The sequence below is a fragment of the Leopardus geoffroyi genome, chromosome C3 (genome assembly GCF_018350155.1).
Source record: "Leopardus geoffroyi isolate Oge1 chromosome C3, O.geoffroyi_Oge1_pat1.0, whole genome shotgun sequence".
In the NCBI taxonomy this organism is placed as follows: Eukaryota; Metazoa; Chordata; class Mammalia; order Carnivora; family Felidae; genus Leopardus; species Leopardus geoffroyi.
In genome coordinates this window covers 152,974,160-152,987,524 of record NC_059338.1, presented here as the reverse complement: position 1 = coordinate 152,987,524, position 13,365 = coordinate 152,974,160, and the positions used below count along the sequence as shown (strand labels likewise).

The following is a 13,365-nucleotide window of genomic DNA, read 5'->3' as shown; positions in this document are numbered from 1 at the left end:
GTTTATTTATTTTTGGGACAGAGAGAGACAGAGCATGAACGGGGGAGGGGCAGAGAGAGAGGGAGACACAGAATCAGAAACAGGCTCCAGGCTCTGAGCCATCAGCCCAGAGCCCGACGTGGGGCTCGAACTCACAGACCGCGAGATCGTGACCTGGCTGAAGTCGGATGCTTAACCGACTGCGCCACCCAGGCGCCCCGCACAGCAGCTGTTCTAGCTACTCACCCAATGTTCTCATCTCTACTCTCCCATTTTCCATCTTGACATCCGTTTGTTCTACTTTCTGGGAAATGTCCTCAATTTTATCTTCTGTTTTGCAAAGTTGTTTTTTTTTTTTTAATTTTGCTTTTATATATTTAATTTCCAAGAGCACTTACTTGTTCTAGTTCATGGACACAATACCTTCTCTCCTCTCTGAGGTTACTCTTACAGTTTCTTTTATATGTTCTCATCTCCCATCTCCCTTTGTTGACTCAATTCCCTCTGAGTTCCTTCTTCCTGTTGGTTTACATCTTTTTAGGCTGGAAGTTTTCTTCAAACGTTTAGTGACTGCACTTATATTTATATTAGAGCATTTACATTAAGAGAAAGTAATATGGATGCAATAATCATTAGGTAACAGACCGCTTGGGAACAGGATACTTAGATGGTATCACTACATCAATGATCTGCTAACTGCAGAAATGCACCATTCAAGAGAGATGAGGCAGTCACCACTTTAACCAGGCCTCCAGATTTGAGGCCACTACCAGTGGGACAATGACAGTATTTGCCTCCTGATACGCTACTGTTGCCAAAAAGATTAGCCTGAATCTCATGACCACAGATTAAGCCTAACTTCTAGTTCAGAGGAAATACAGGGGATGGTGGACAAGTTAAAGAACATCTCATGGAAACAATCAAACAGGGGACAACATCCAAGAGAAGTATTCAAGAGAAGATCTGGAAGTTTCCTCCAAAAACACAATGTCATGGAAAAATAAAAGGGATGGGGTGAACTAGTTCTAGATTAAAAGATATTAGAGACATGACAATTTGATGCAATCATTAATTAGGTACTGGTTTGAAAAAAACAGCTAAACATGGGGACATTTAAAGAAATGTGAATACCCACTACATAACACATAGTGTCAGAGGAGGGCTAATTTTCTTAGGTATAAAAACATTATTGTGCCTTATTATTATTATTCTTAGAACATGTATGCTGAGGTATTTAGGGGTGAAGTATCTTGATATCTGAAACTAACCTGCAAATATTTCAGTAACTAACATACCACATGCATACATATACAGATAAAGCAAGTATGACAAAATGACAAAAGATGGTTATACAGATGCTTGACTGTTCTTTTCATTTTTCTGTATGTTTGGGGAAAATTATATAAAACAGACCCATCTGGGTGGATGGATGGTGTTTGTAAAATAGCCTTTCCATGTAGTTACTTTGCTTCCTTACAGGATGGTGATGGGTCCCACAAATAAGAAATCCAAGAAAGACAGAGTCAAGAGAAAAGTATTAAGCCTTTTGTGACTAGCCTTGGAAGTCACATAGCAACACTTCTACTGCATTTTTGTTTGTTTTGTTCTAAGTGAGTCTTCAAGGCCAACCCATATCCACAGGGGAAAATTAGACTTTGTCTCTCAATGGAAGAGTCACACCGTAAAAAGAACATGTGGGACAAAATATATTGGTACAGTCATCTTTGGAAAATATAATCTGCCACACCTATACCCTACGTTTATCTCGACCTTAGCATTAGTGTATTTGAATCATCTGTTTCTTTCAGTTTCTTCCTTCTTTTACTCTAAGATAATATCTTCATCATTTTTGAGTATTCAGACATTAGCCCAGGGCTCAATCCATCACAAGTATGGCAGACCACTATCCACCCTCCAATGGTCATTCTCTTAATTTTTTATGGGTTGAATCCAAGTTCCAGTCAAGTACCCATATCATCTGCCTTTCAAAAGTATGCGATATACCACCTTGCTCTCATGAAAGACCTATATTAGAACCTATTTTCACTAACTGAAGAAATCCAGAGGATTTTTGCTTTTACGACAAAAAAAAAAAAAGCAAAAATAGCATTCTGCATTTGTTTTGCAGTAAGCTGTTATACAGGCAGCATATACCCTGAGTAACGAGAGCAGCACCACCAAGCTCTTTCCCCAAGACCTATGCTAGCATCTCAGTCAGCATCAAACTGCCATAGCTGTGAAGTAACTGTGTCTGTGAGCTGTGAGCATCTGTGCTTTATCTCAATTTATTCTACGCAAGATGTGTCCTTTGGTATGAGAAGCACCTAAGAGACGATATTTTTTGGGTCTAGGAATGCTCAAAAAATTTCCATATAAGTTAATGGCAAATGCTTCTTTGCTTTATGCCATTCAGGCTTATAAAAGGTTTCACAGAAATGCTCTACTTTTGGATAGCAAGGGAAACCTGTATCTAGTTGCTGAAAAAAACAACAATCTAGTACTATACAGGAGAAACAAATAATCCACCACCTTGTTTAAGCCACTGATATTTTAGAGACCTTCAGCTGTACATTAAATAATATAGGTGATAATCACTAACTAATTAAATTTTCAAATAATCATTACTTAATTAAATTTTAGAAATTGAACCATATTGGTAATATTCCATTTCTTAGCTCTTTGGCATTATTTTTCTAAAAGTATATATTATGCATAAAATACCTCACAATATTTTTCTGCATAAAATATTTCAAATTAAAATGCGAGGAGGGTGAATTCTGAAAGATTTGGATATGCACCTGCTTCCACAGCTACCCAGCTTTCAAAATGAACTGAACTGAATTCTTACAGTTAGAATACTTCTCTGACTCAGAATATTTCACTTCTTTTCATCAAGAAATGTAACAGAAAAGCATTGTTTTAATTTTACTTAGTACTACTAAAAACTAACCTTTTTCATGCAATCTACATAATTATTGTAACGCAGAGTTCCTGGGGGAAATTCTTCAGACTTCATGGGGAAATTAGAAACAATAAGCTTTTCCAGAACATGCTTAAGGTCCTCAAGACTGCTTCCAGTAAGATTGGTAAAGAATGGAAGAAGAATTACAGCTTGACCCTGTGGGAACAACGCAGACATATGAAACTGCACCAGTTGGTGCTTACGAATCCTACAGAATAAATAAAATTACTGCTTTCTAAAGGTTTTGCAAATAAAGCACTGTGTGGATTCAATGAATGACTTCAGAATACCTTCTAGATTACACTGAAGACCAACTTGAAGGCGATGCTGTATCTCAGCTTCTACTCTAGAGGCCAGTGGGCCAACTCAGGCCAATGTTAATTTAATTAATGTGTAATTAAACAGGATACTGTATATGACTCTGTGTGTGATTTTTCCTTCTACAAATATAGACTCTAGTAGAGACAAACTGGAAAAGTTTGGTGTGGAAAGTACATCCCGAACACCTATGGGGTAATTTATAAGTATTCCTTCACAGGACTAATTCAGAACTTCATAATAAAAGTAAAAGAAACTAGAAGAAACTAGATGCTGTTTTCTATCTCCCTTGTGTGGAAAGTAAGTTCTCAGACTCTCATATTGAGAAATGAGAAATTTGATTAATCATGAAACAGAAAATTCCAAAGAAACATCTTCATGACCTAGTAAAAAGATGGCTTTCATTAAGGCCACATTTTATTAGAGCATAAAATCTAATTATTACAGGACTTCAAAATTATAGTATTAAGTTTTTGACCCTAAAAATTACCAAGATATATTTATTAATAGAAAAATAATTGAGTAATAGTTTAAATTCTGTCATTTGCTAATACAGCAATTCTCAAGCCAATTTAAATCATACATATGCAAAGATAAATGTTAATTTTTCTAAGTATGGTAAGCTCATTGTGATTACATTTATCTTTTAGAGACATACAAAAGTATGCACAGATCAGATAAAATGGTACCAGGGGTTTCCTTCAAGGATGGGAGTGACTGCATAGTTGAAGAGAGATGGCCATAGACAGATGGCTATTGAGGCTGAATGACCGGTATGTAGGGGTTATTCTCTGCTTTTGAGTATGTTTGAAATTTGCCATAATAAAAAACAGAAAATATCACAGATATGCAAAAGTATAAAATGCGAAAATAATGGAGAATGTAATCTAAAAGAAAAATCTTTTTCACCACTTACCTTTAAATGTAAACCCAACTTTGAATCACCAAGTAGACTAGCATATGTTGTAAAAACTTCAGGGAATGCACTGTGATTTGTATTAAAAGATGAATCAATCTAAAGGAGGGTAAATAAAAACATGATACATTTCTATATTATGCCTCTAATTTCTTTTGACACGTTTTCCAAGTTTTTTAACTTCAGAAATAACCTATAAATTTGTTCTTGGGCTTCAATAATATTTTAACAATTCTTATCCCGAAATATTTTGAATCTATCTGGCAAGATGACATATGCAAAAACACTGAAAAGATAACGTATAAGATAAAGTATCAGAAAGGGAAAAAGTATAAAATGTAATCAGCAACTATCCAATAAAAATACTTTTTATTTATCAAACCAATGAGCTCTTAAGAAACCTCCATCAAATTTTTAAAGATACAACTTAGAGATTCCAAAACAACTGCATTTTTAATAGGTTTCTCAAGATACCTGCAAAATTTTTGCCAGTAAGGTCAGCACTGCCGTTTTACTTTCAGGAGCAGAATCTTTGGCCCACCACGAGTCCCACTTCTTCCAGTTATGCAGAATTGTACTCGTAAGTTTCAGTCCTTGGTGTTTCTGGCTGGCTCGATCCCTGAAGCTCTGATCTAACATACCATTCAAAATGGCGCTCACCTGAAACAAGCACATGGTGCTTGAAGAAAAATCCTCAACATCAAGACTGGCAGGTATAGAACAAAATTTACTTTCGGTTCAAAGCTATTCTTGGGAAATAAAGATACTATTTCTTTTTAATTTTTTTTTTTTAACGTTTATTTATTTTTGAGACAGAGAGAGACAGAGCATGAACAGGGGAGGGGCAGAGAGAGAGGGAGACACAGAATCGGAAGCAGGCTCCAGGCTCCGAACCATTAGCCCAGAGCCCGACGTGGGGCTCGAACTCACCGACCGTGAGATCGTGACCTGAGCCGAAGTCGGACGCGTAACCAACTGAGCCACACAGGCGCCCCAAGATACTATTTCTATAACAGCTGTTTATTTCACAACTCCTCAGATTTGAGAAGAGCAACTTAACATGTAAATTTTCCCACAAAAGCATCAGGTGGTCTCCTTTATGAAATCATGCTCATCCTGTCTCTTGTTTTCTTAGCTGGGGACATTCTCGATGAGAGGAAGAATTAGCGCTCTTCTGTTGCATACGCACATGCACAGAAGCATACACAACAGGCTTGCACGCACACATTTCCTGTCCCACCACCTTTCCAATAGTGACATCCTAATTTTGGTTAGATTACTATTCAATATTCTTATCATTACGACAATGTAAACATTTTGCACAACATTTTGATCTCCCTGAAGTTAATATTTCCCTGCTTTCTTTCCGGTTTTCAATGTGCCTATCATTATTTGTCATCAAATTCTCCCAAATTAATGAAACCTCCTCAAGACATCTACACACAACAAGAAGTCTATCAGCTCCATCTCAGTGGCAGCACAGCTCCCACTCTGGAATGCCTAAGGTCACTGTTCTTTGGGTGTCACCTCAGCATCCTCCAGGAGACTGGTCCCCTTCTCTGTGTTTGAGCCAACTTCCCAGATCCAACATCTTCCTCTTTCTTGACTGACTGATGAGAGTGCAGGGGAGAGAAGATTCCTTTGAGATCTGGCACATCTGAAACATCTGCATTCAACTCTCACATATGACTGATGGTTTGGCCAGATTCCAGGCCAGAACTCCAGGTTGGAATCTTCTTCGCTGAGTTGTGAAAGAAATTTGGCTTACAGTCTTCCAGTGTCCTCTTTGCAGTTGGAAAGACAAACGGCATCTGATCTCTTGATCCCTTTAAATGTAATCAGGTTGTCTCCTGCAGAAACTTTTTAGAATCTTTTCTCGTGGTGAACCCCTGGGTTCTGAATTTTCAAGAAATTTAGTCCATGTGGAGCTGCTTTCATACGCTGTGCTGGATATTCAATGGCCCTTTCCCATCTGGAGACTCAAGGCCTTCAATTTGGGCACATTCTCCTGAGCTGTGTTATGCATAAAGGACTTTCCTTGGGCCTGTCTTCCCTCTGGGGTGGAGGTCCTGGTGTTACACCTTATCAATGGATCCCAACATTCTCTCTACTATTTTCTGTTTTGCCTTTTTACGTTATTCTCTCTGAGAGTTCCTAAATTTTATCTTCCAAACCCATTTCATTTTTAATTTCTGATGCCTATGCTTAATTCCCAAAAGTTTTTTTTGTATGGTGTTCTTTTCAGTACCGATTCTTATTTTGTCAATGCACTGTCTCCTTTCATCTTTCTGAGGTTCTTTTCTCTTTACATTTCTATCTCACTGAATAGTCTCTGTGTCAAGTGGCTTTTTAGTTGCTTCTCCCTTTTAAAATCCATTTCCTCAAAGGCTGGTGCTCCTTGGCTGTCGACACATATTGAGGAACTGACCACAGGTACTGTGCAGTGGGCAGGGTTCACTGGCAGTAAAGATCTCTGTAGGTTGATCTGGCTGGGCAATGATGATACTTAATCTTTATTTTCTCTTAGGCTTGTCAAAATATTCTGATACCCTGCCTGAAGGTATATACCTAATTGACCATATTCTGGGAGCCAAACTGGGGGGAAAGAGCTAATAGCCTCAAAATTCAGACTTCAAGGAGGTTTTCACTCAACTTCCTTGTTTCAAGAAGGTATTCCTACACCAAAGATATACAAAGCATCATAAGAGACCACTATGAACAATCACCAACAAATGGGACAACCTAGAAGAAATGGATACCCTAGAAACATACAACTTTCCAGGATTGAATCATGGGAAGATAATCTGAACAAACCAATTAATAGTAAGGAGGTAGGATTAATAATCAAAAACCTCCCAACAAACAAATGTCTAGAGCGGAATGGCTTTACTGGTATATTCTACCAAACATTTAAGGAGGAACTAACAGCAATCCTTCTCGAACTCTTCTAAAAAAGCTAGAAGATAAGACAACACTTCCATACTTATTCTTTGAGGCCAGCATGACCCTGGTACCAAAACCAGATAAGGAAACTACAAGAAAAGAAAATTACAGGAAAGTATCCCTGATGAACATAGATGTAAAATTCCTTAACAAAATATCAGCAAATCAAATTCAACGATACTTTAAAAGGATCATATACCATGATCAAGCGGGGTTTATTTCAGGGATGCCAGGATGTTCAACATCCACAAATCAATTGGTGTGATAAGCTACATTAACAAAATAATGAAAAGCATATACTCATCTTAATAGATGCAGAAAAAACATTTGATAAAATTCAACAACTACTCATGATTAAAACTCAACAAATTGGGGGCACCTGGGTGGCTCAGTCAGTTAAGAGTCTGATTTCAGCTCAGGTCATGATCTCATGGCTTGTGAGTTCAAGCCCTGTGTCGGGGTCTATGCTGACGGCTCAGAGCCTGGAGCCTGCTTCGGATTCTGTGTCTCCCCCTCTCTCTGTCCCTCCCCAGCTCATGTGTGCGCTCTCTCTCTCTCTCTCTCTCAAAAATAAATAAAAACACTAAAAAAAATTTTTTAAAAACTCAACAAATTGGGTACAGAGAGAACATGCTTCAACATAATAAAGACCATATATGACAAATGTACAGCTGACATCATACTCAATAGTGAAAAACTGAAGAGCTTTTTCCCTACAATCAGGAACAAGAAAAGATGTCTACTCTCACTTTTATTCACCACAGTACTGGAAGTCCTACCCACAGCTATCAGACAAGAAAATGGAATAAAAGGCATCAAAAACAGAAAGGAAGTAGTAATACTATGTCTATTTGCAGATGGCATGATACTATATATAGGAAACCCTAAAGACTCCACCAAAAAACCTGTTAAAACTACTCAACAAATTTAGTAGAGTTATAGGATACAAAACCAATATACAAAAATCTGCTGCGTTTCTATACACTAATAACCAACTATCAGAAAGTGAAATTTAGAAAACAATCCCATTTACAATTGCATCACAAAGAATAAAATACCTTGGGGTGCCTGGGTGGCTCAGTCCATTAAGAGTCTGACTCTTGATTTCAGCTCACGTCACGATCTCATGGTTTACAAGATCGAGCCCCGTGTTGGGCTCTGCACTGACAATGCAAAGCCTGCTTGGGATTCTCTCTCCCCCTGTCTTCCCCTCTCCCACCTGCAGATGCACACATGTGCTCTGTCTCTCAAAAATGAATATATAAGCATTTACTAAAACAATAAAATACCTAGGAATAAATTTAACCAAGGACGTTGAAAACCTATACGATGAAAACTAGAACACATTAAAAAAAACTGAAGATACAAATACATGGAAGGATATTCATGCTCATGGAATAAAATAATATTGATAAAATGTTGATACCATTCAAAGCAATCTACAGACTCAATACAATCCCTATCAAAATTCCAATGGCATTTTTCACAAAAATAAAACAATCCTAACATTTGTATGGAAGCATAAAAGACCCTGAATAACCAAAGCAATCTTGAGAAAGAACAACAGTGCTGGAGGCATTATGCTGTAATCAAAACAGTACAGTATTGGCATAAAAACATAGGTCAATGGAACAGAACAGAGAGGCCAGAAACGAACATGTGCAAGGAGCCATACGATGATGACCGACAAAGGAGCTAAGAAGATACAATGGAAAAAGGATACTCTCTTCAATAAATGGTGATGGGAAAACTAAACAGCAACATGTAAAAGAATGAAACTTGCCACATACTTTACACCATACATAAAAATCAAGACAAAATGTGTTAAAGACGTGAACTTAAGATATGAAGCCATAAAATTCCTGGAAGAAAATTTAGGGCATAAGCTATTTGACTTTGGTCTTGGCAATGATTTTTTTTGGATCTGACATGAAAAGCAAAGGCAACAATAGCAAAAATAAACAAGTGGAACTACATTCAAACTATAAAGCTTCTGCACACAAAAGAAATCATCAACAAAATGAAAAGGCAAGCTACAAAATGGGAGGAAATACCTGTAAATCATGCATCTGATAAGGGTTAATATCCAAAATACATGAAGGATTCCTACAACTAAACAGCAAAAAATTAAACAATCTGATTTAAAAATGGGCAGAGGAACTGAATTAGACATTTCTCCAAACAAGACAGATAGTCAAAAGGTATATGAAAAGGTGCTCAGCATCAAAATCACCACGAAAATGTAAATGAAATATCATCTCATCCCTGTAAGAACAGCTAGCATCAAAAAGACAAAAGTGTTGGCGAGGATATGAAGAAAAACTCTTGTGCACTGTTGTTGGGAATGCAAACTGGTGCAGCTGCTATGGAATACAGTGTGACAGTCCCTCCAAAAATTAAAAATAGAAGTATGATTTGATTCAGCAATTCTACTTCTGGGTATACATCTGAAGAAAAGGAAACCACAACCTAGAAAACATATCTGCACCCCCATGTTCAGTGCAGCATTATGTACAATAGCCAAAGACATGGACACAATCTAAGTGTCCATCAACAGATGAATAAAGAAGATGTGGCATATACATATACAATGGAATATTATTCAGCCACTAAAAAAAAGAAAATTCTGCCAATTGTCACAACATGGGGTGGACCCTGATGACATTACGCTAAGTGAAATAGGTCCTACAGAGAAAGATAAAAAAAAAATGATTAAAAAAAAAAAAGATTAAAAAAAAGATAGAAAAAAAAAAAGACATCACTTATACGTGGAATCTACAAAATAGAACTCAAAGATACACAGAACAGACTGGTGCTTTTCAGAAAAGAAGATTAATAAATTTAATTGTAATAAATTAAATACTTCTGTAGAGAACAAACACTCCAAGTAAGATTGAAAGATTAATGGCCAGTAGGAAAAAGGACTTTTGCGAATAGGTATACTATCCTTAATATTCAAAAACCCCTTAAAAACTAGTAAGAAGGTTCACCCCAACAGAAAAATGAGCAAAATACAAAACATCAGCACACACCAGAAACATTTTGGTTGTTCAAAAATACTAGTGGGAGGGGCACCTGGGTGGCTCAGTCAGTTAAGCATCCAACTTTGGCTCAAGTCATGATATTGCGGTTCATGAGTTCAAGCCCCACATTGGGCTCTCCACTGCCAGCAAGGAGCCTGCTTCGGATCCTCTGTCTCCCTCTCCCTCTGCCCCTCCCTGTTTGTCCTTTCTCTCTCTTTCAAAAATAAGTGAATGTTAAAAAAAAAAAAAATACTAGTGGGAGACAAAGGTCAGAAGAGTTCGAGAACTGACATTAAACTTGAGAGATTAAAATACAAAACAGAGTTTTCACTTGTGGAATAATAAAATGTTTTTCGTATGGTGCCAAGTATTTCAAACTTTACCTCATTACTCTAATACTGGTGTTACATACAGAACATGACTCTACTCTTAATTAATTACAGGTCTTTCCCTAATAAACAACAAAAAAGACATCCTCCACTCAGCTCTGCCTAGGGTGCCCCAGCACAGAGATACCTATCCCTTGTAGAAATCTGGCTGCCCCGAGTGTCCTCAAGTGGGGAAGGATCAATCCCCTGAGGACAAGGCAAGGCCAGGTAACCTGGCAGGGGGGCAGGGGACAGCTACATTTCACACAGTCCTCCCCTCTTTGGCCTCTCCTTCACATCCTGCTCTTGGTACTCTGGAGGCCTGGGACTCTATTGCCAGACCCAAGAAAGCCTAGGCTCTACAGCACAGATCAGCTGTCTGTCTCCCCACTGCTATGTCATACTGCAGCTTTCTTGGATCCCAAAGTCTGTTACGACTTGCCCTTTTGCTAGAAATAGCTTCCAAAGTGTTGTCTCTCTTCTCTTTTCTCCTTTAATCTGTGTCTTTTAAGACTGTGTTTAAAAAAAAAAAAGCCACAAACCCATTTCTGTCACTTTAGAGGGAGCTGAGGAGGAAGTGGAGATAAATGTGTATGGCTTTTATCCATCACCTTCACCAGAAGCCTCAATAGCTTCGGAGATCAAAATGTTCTACTTATTAAAAGTTCATTTCTAACTTTAAAAAACATAAATACCTAGTACAATCTGACACAAAGTACTCTCCTACAACAGACAAACACTGTTTGGAATAAAAGCTTAATTCAATAGGAAATTATGTACTCTCCCTTAAAATGGCCATTCCCAATAGTTCCCAGTTCCTGACTGTCTACAGACTGGGTTAAATTTAAAAATTTTACAAGTTTAACAAACCAAAGTCAACATATACTAAACACTGAGCTCCAAGGTTCAATGTGAGGGGGCCTAGTGGGCTACAGTAGGATCACACAGGAAATGATGGCTCTCTGTGCCAACCTGTGAAAGGACCGTAACTATAGAAAGGAGACTGAATGTACAGGACCAACTGGCAGCTGGTGCAAACACAAAGGCGGGCTCAGGCCTCACGACGGGCTTAGGAGCTCCAACGCCATTTCTTCACAAAAGTCAACATCCTACATAGCTGTGCCTTGTAATATTAGGCCTAGAAATTCTGGGGGAATGAGAGATTAGAAACAATAATCCACGTTTCAACATCCATTTAACATTATTAACTGTTCATAAAAGCTGTGTTTTCTTCCCTTTGATTTTGTTTTCAAACACTGGCAAAAGTTTTAAACCTTCCAGGAAGAGATCCTGTTTTGTTCTAATGACATTTTTCAAGAACATGGCAATCTTTTTATAAGCATTATATAAGAAAATATACTTCATTTAAATAAAAATTCCACAAAGAACTCACAAGTGCAGGTAGTGTGCTACAGGAGCACGTCTTTAGCTAACACCACAAGGGTCTCTGGACCAATGTGTGGAGTTTGATGGTAATTCTTGCTACAAGAAAAAATAGTAAAAATAATAAAAATAAAAAATAAAAATTTCGTTACCATTTTGGGATTATCCACAGACGATTTCAGGAGTTCCAATACTGCAAGATCTAGATTTTTCAACAATTCAGTGTTGACTGTCTCTGAGAACAAGCTATAAAAATACTCCCCGTGACAGAAGCTGGCCATGTTTCTCTGGGACACTCCTGAGGGTGGCAGAGACAACACTGCTGTATCCAGGAGAAGATGCACAAGGTGCTCGCACTGTGAAGAAGCAAGGAAAGGTACGATGATAAGAGTATGTATCTTACCTGCTATAGAAAGACTCCTGGGAAGCTGCTAACTTTGAGAGTGGAAAATCACACGGTAAGGTCTAAAGAGAACCTCATATTTGAAGGTCTAGGTTCAAGTCTGAATTATATGCATTTCAATGACCCTGTACTTTCTAGGTTTCATTTTGGGAAAGAAATCTTCCCTGACTCATGTTTCCCCCAAATTCCCAGAGAATCTTGTTGTTTCTTTGAGGAGACAGGATAGTAAGAGTACTTTTAGACGATTTAAATACGTAACTTGTTGACATTAAGTGAACAAAGGGGCAAAGAAGAGCTTTCTGCTACGGGAGAAGGGAGGACAGATTGGAAGGAATGAACACGTAGGACTGGTCAACAGACCTCAGCTACAGCAGAGACTGTTTGAGGCCAGCCCTATATGGTTCAAAAAGCCATGAAGATATCTTTCTGTGGTGCCTCTGGAATTATCCTCTGGGGGTGCTCCCAAATCAGCCATCTGAAGATCACTAAGGACTTTATAGACACAAAATGTTCTCTGCCCTCTAAAGTCTTTTTGGAAACAAAGTGGGATAGACAAAACCCCAGTTTAAGAAGAATCTTATCCTATTTCTTTTATCTAAAAAACCTTTTAGAAAGTAAGTCATATCATGTAAATCTATTAAAGTACTTATGGAGCTAAGAACTTAACTAAATTCCAACTAAATTCCTGTTTTTAGAAACATGTTACGAATGAGCTATATATTTCCATCAGCAGGATAGCACAGCGTGCAGCTGCTGTTCCTACCTGTACTCCAAAAGCAAAGGCCAACTCCAGAAGTCCGCTGGCTAGTCGCTTACAACTGGGGTCTAGTGAAGGAAGGCACTGTCGTTCGTCCCCAGGTGCAATGCTTTTATAAACCAGGGAAAGAAGTTTTGTGCCAACAGAATACTGATCTGCAGACTAAAATAAAGTCAATACTAAAACATCCAGCACTAAGATATTTTATAAAAACACACAATTTCACACCTTTCATTAATTAAAAATATCCATGGTCATTAACAGTGACAACTACCTTCTAATTGTCAGGAAAATTTTCACTCAACTTTGCTTT

General features: G+C 37.9%; 1 protein-coding gene across 3 annotated transcripts in view; it reads right to left on the bottom strand.

Annotated features, from left to right (window-relative positions):
• PRKDC (protein kinase, DNA-activated, catalytic subunit) overlaps positions 1 to 13,365 on the bottom strand; it is a 213,285-nt gene that overhangs the window by 125,151 nt on the left and 74,769 nt on the right. For all 3 annotated transcript variants that reach the window (XM_045455381.1, XM_045455382.1, XM_045455383.1), the window contains 5 exons: positions 13,059 to 13,214; positions 12,045 to 12,248; positions 4,650 to 4,835; positions 4,176 to 4,274; positions 2,930 to 3,097 (listed from right to left, as the gene is read on the bottom strand). In XM_045455381.1, coding sequence (XP_045311337.1) covers positions 2,930 to 3,097; positions 4,176 to 4,274; positions 4,650 to 4,835; positions 12,045 to 12,248; positions 13,059 to 13,214 — 813 coding nt within the window. The remainder of the gene's footprint in view (positions 1 to 2,929; positions 3,098 to 4,175; positions 4,275 to 4,649; positions 4,836 to 12,044; positions 12,249 to 13,058; positions 13,215 to 13,365) is intronic.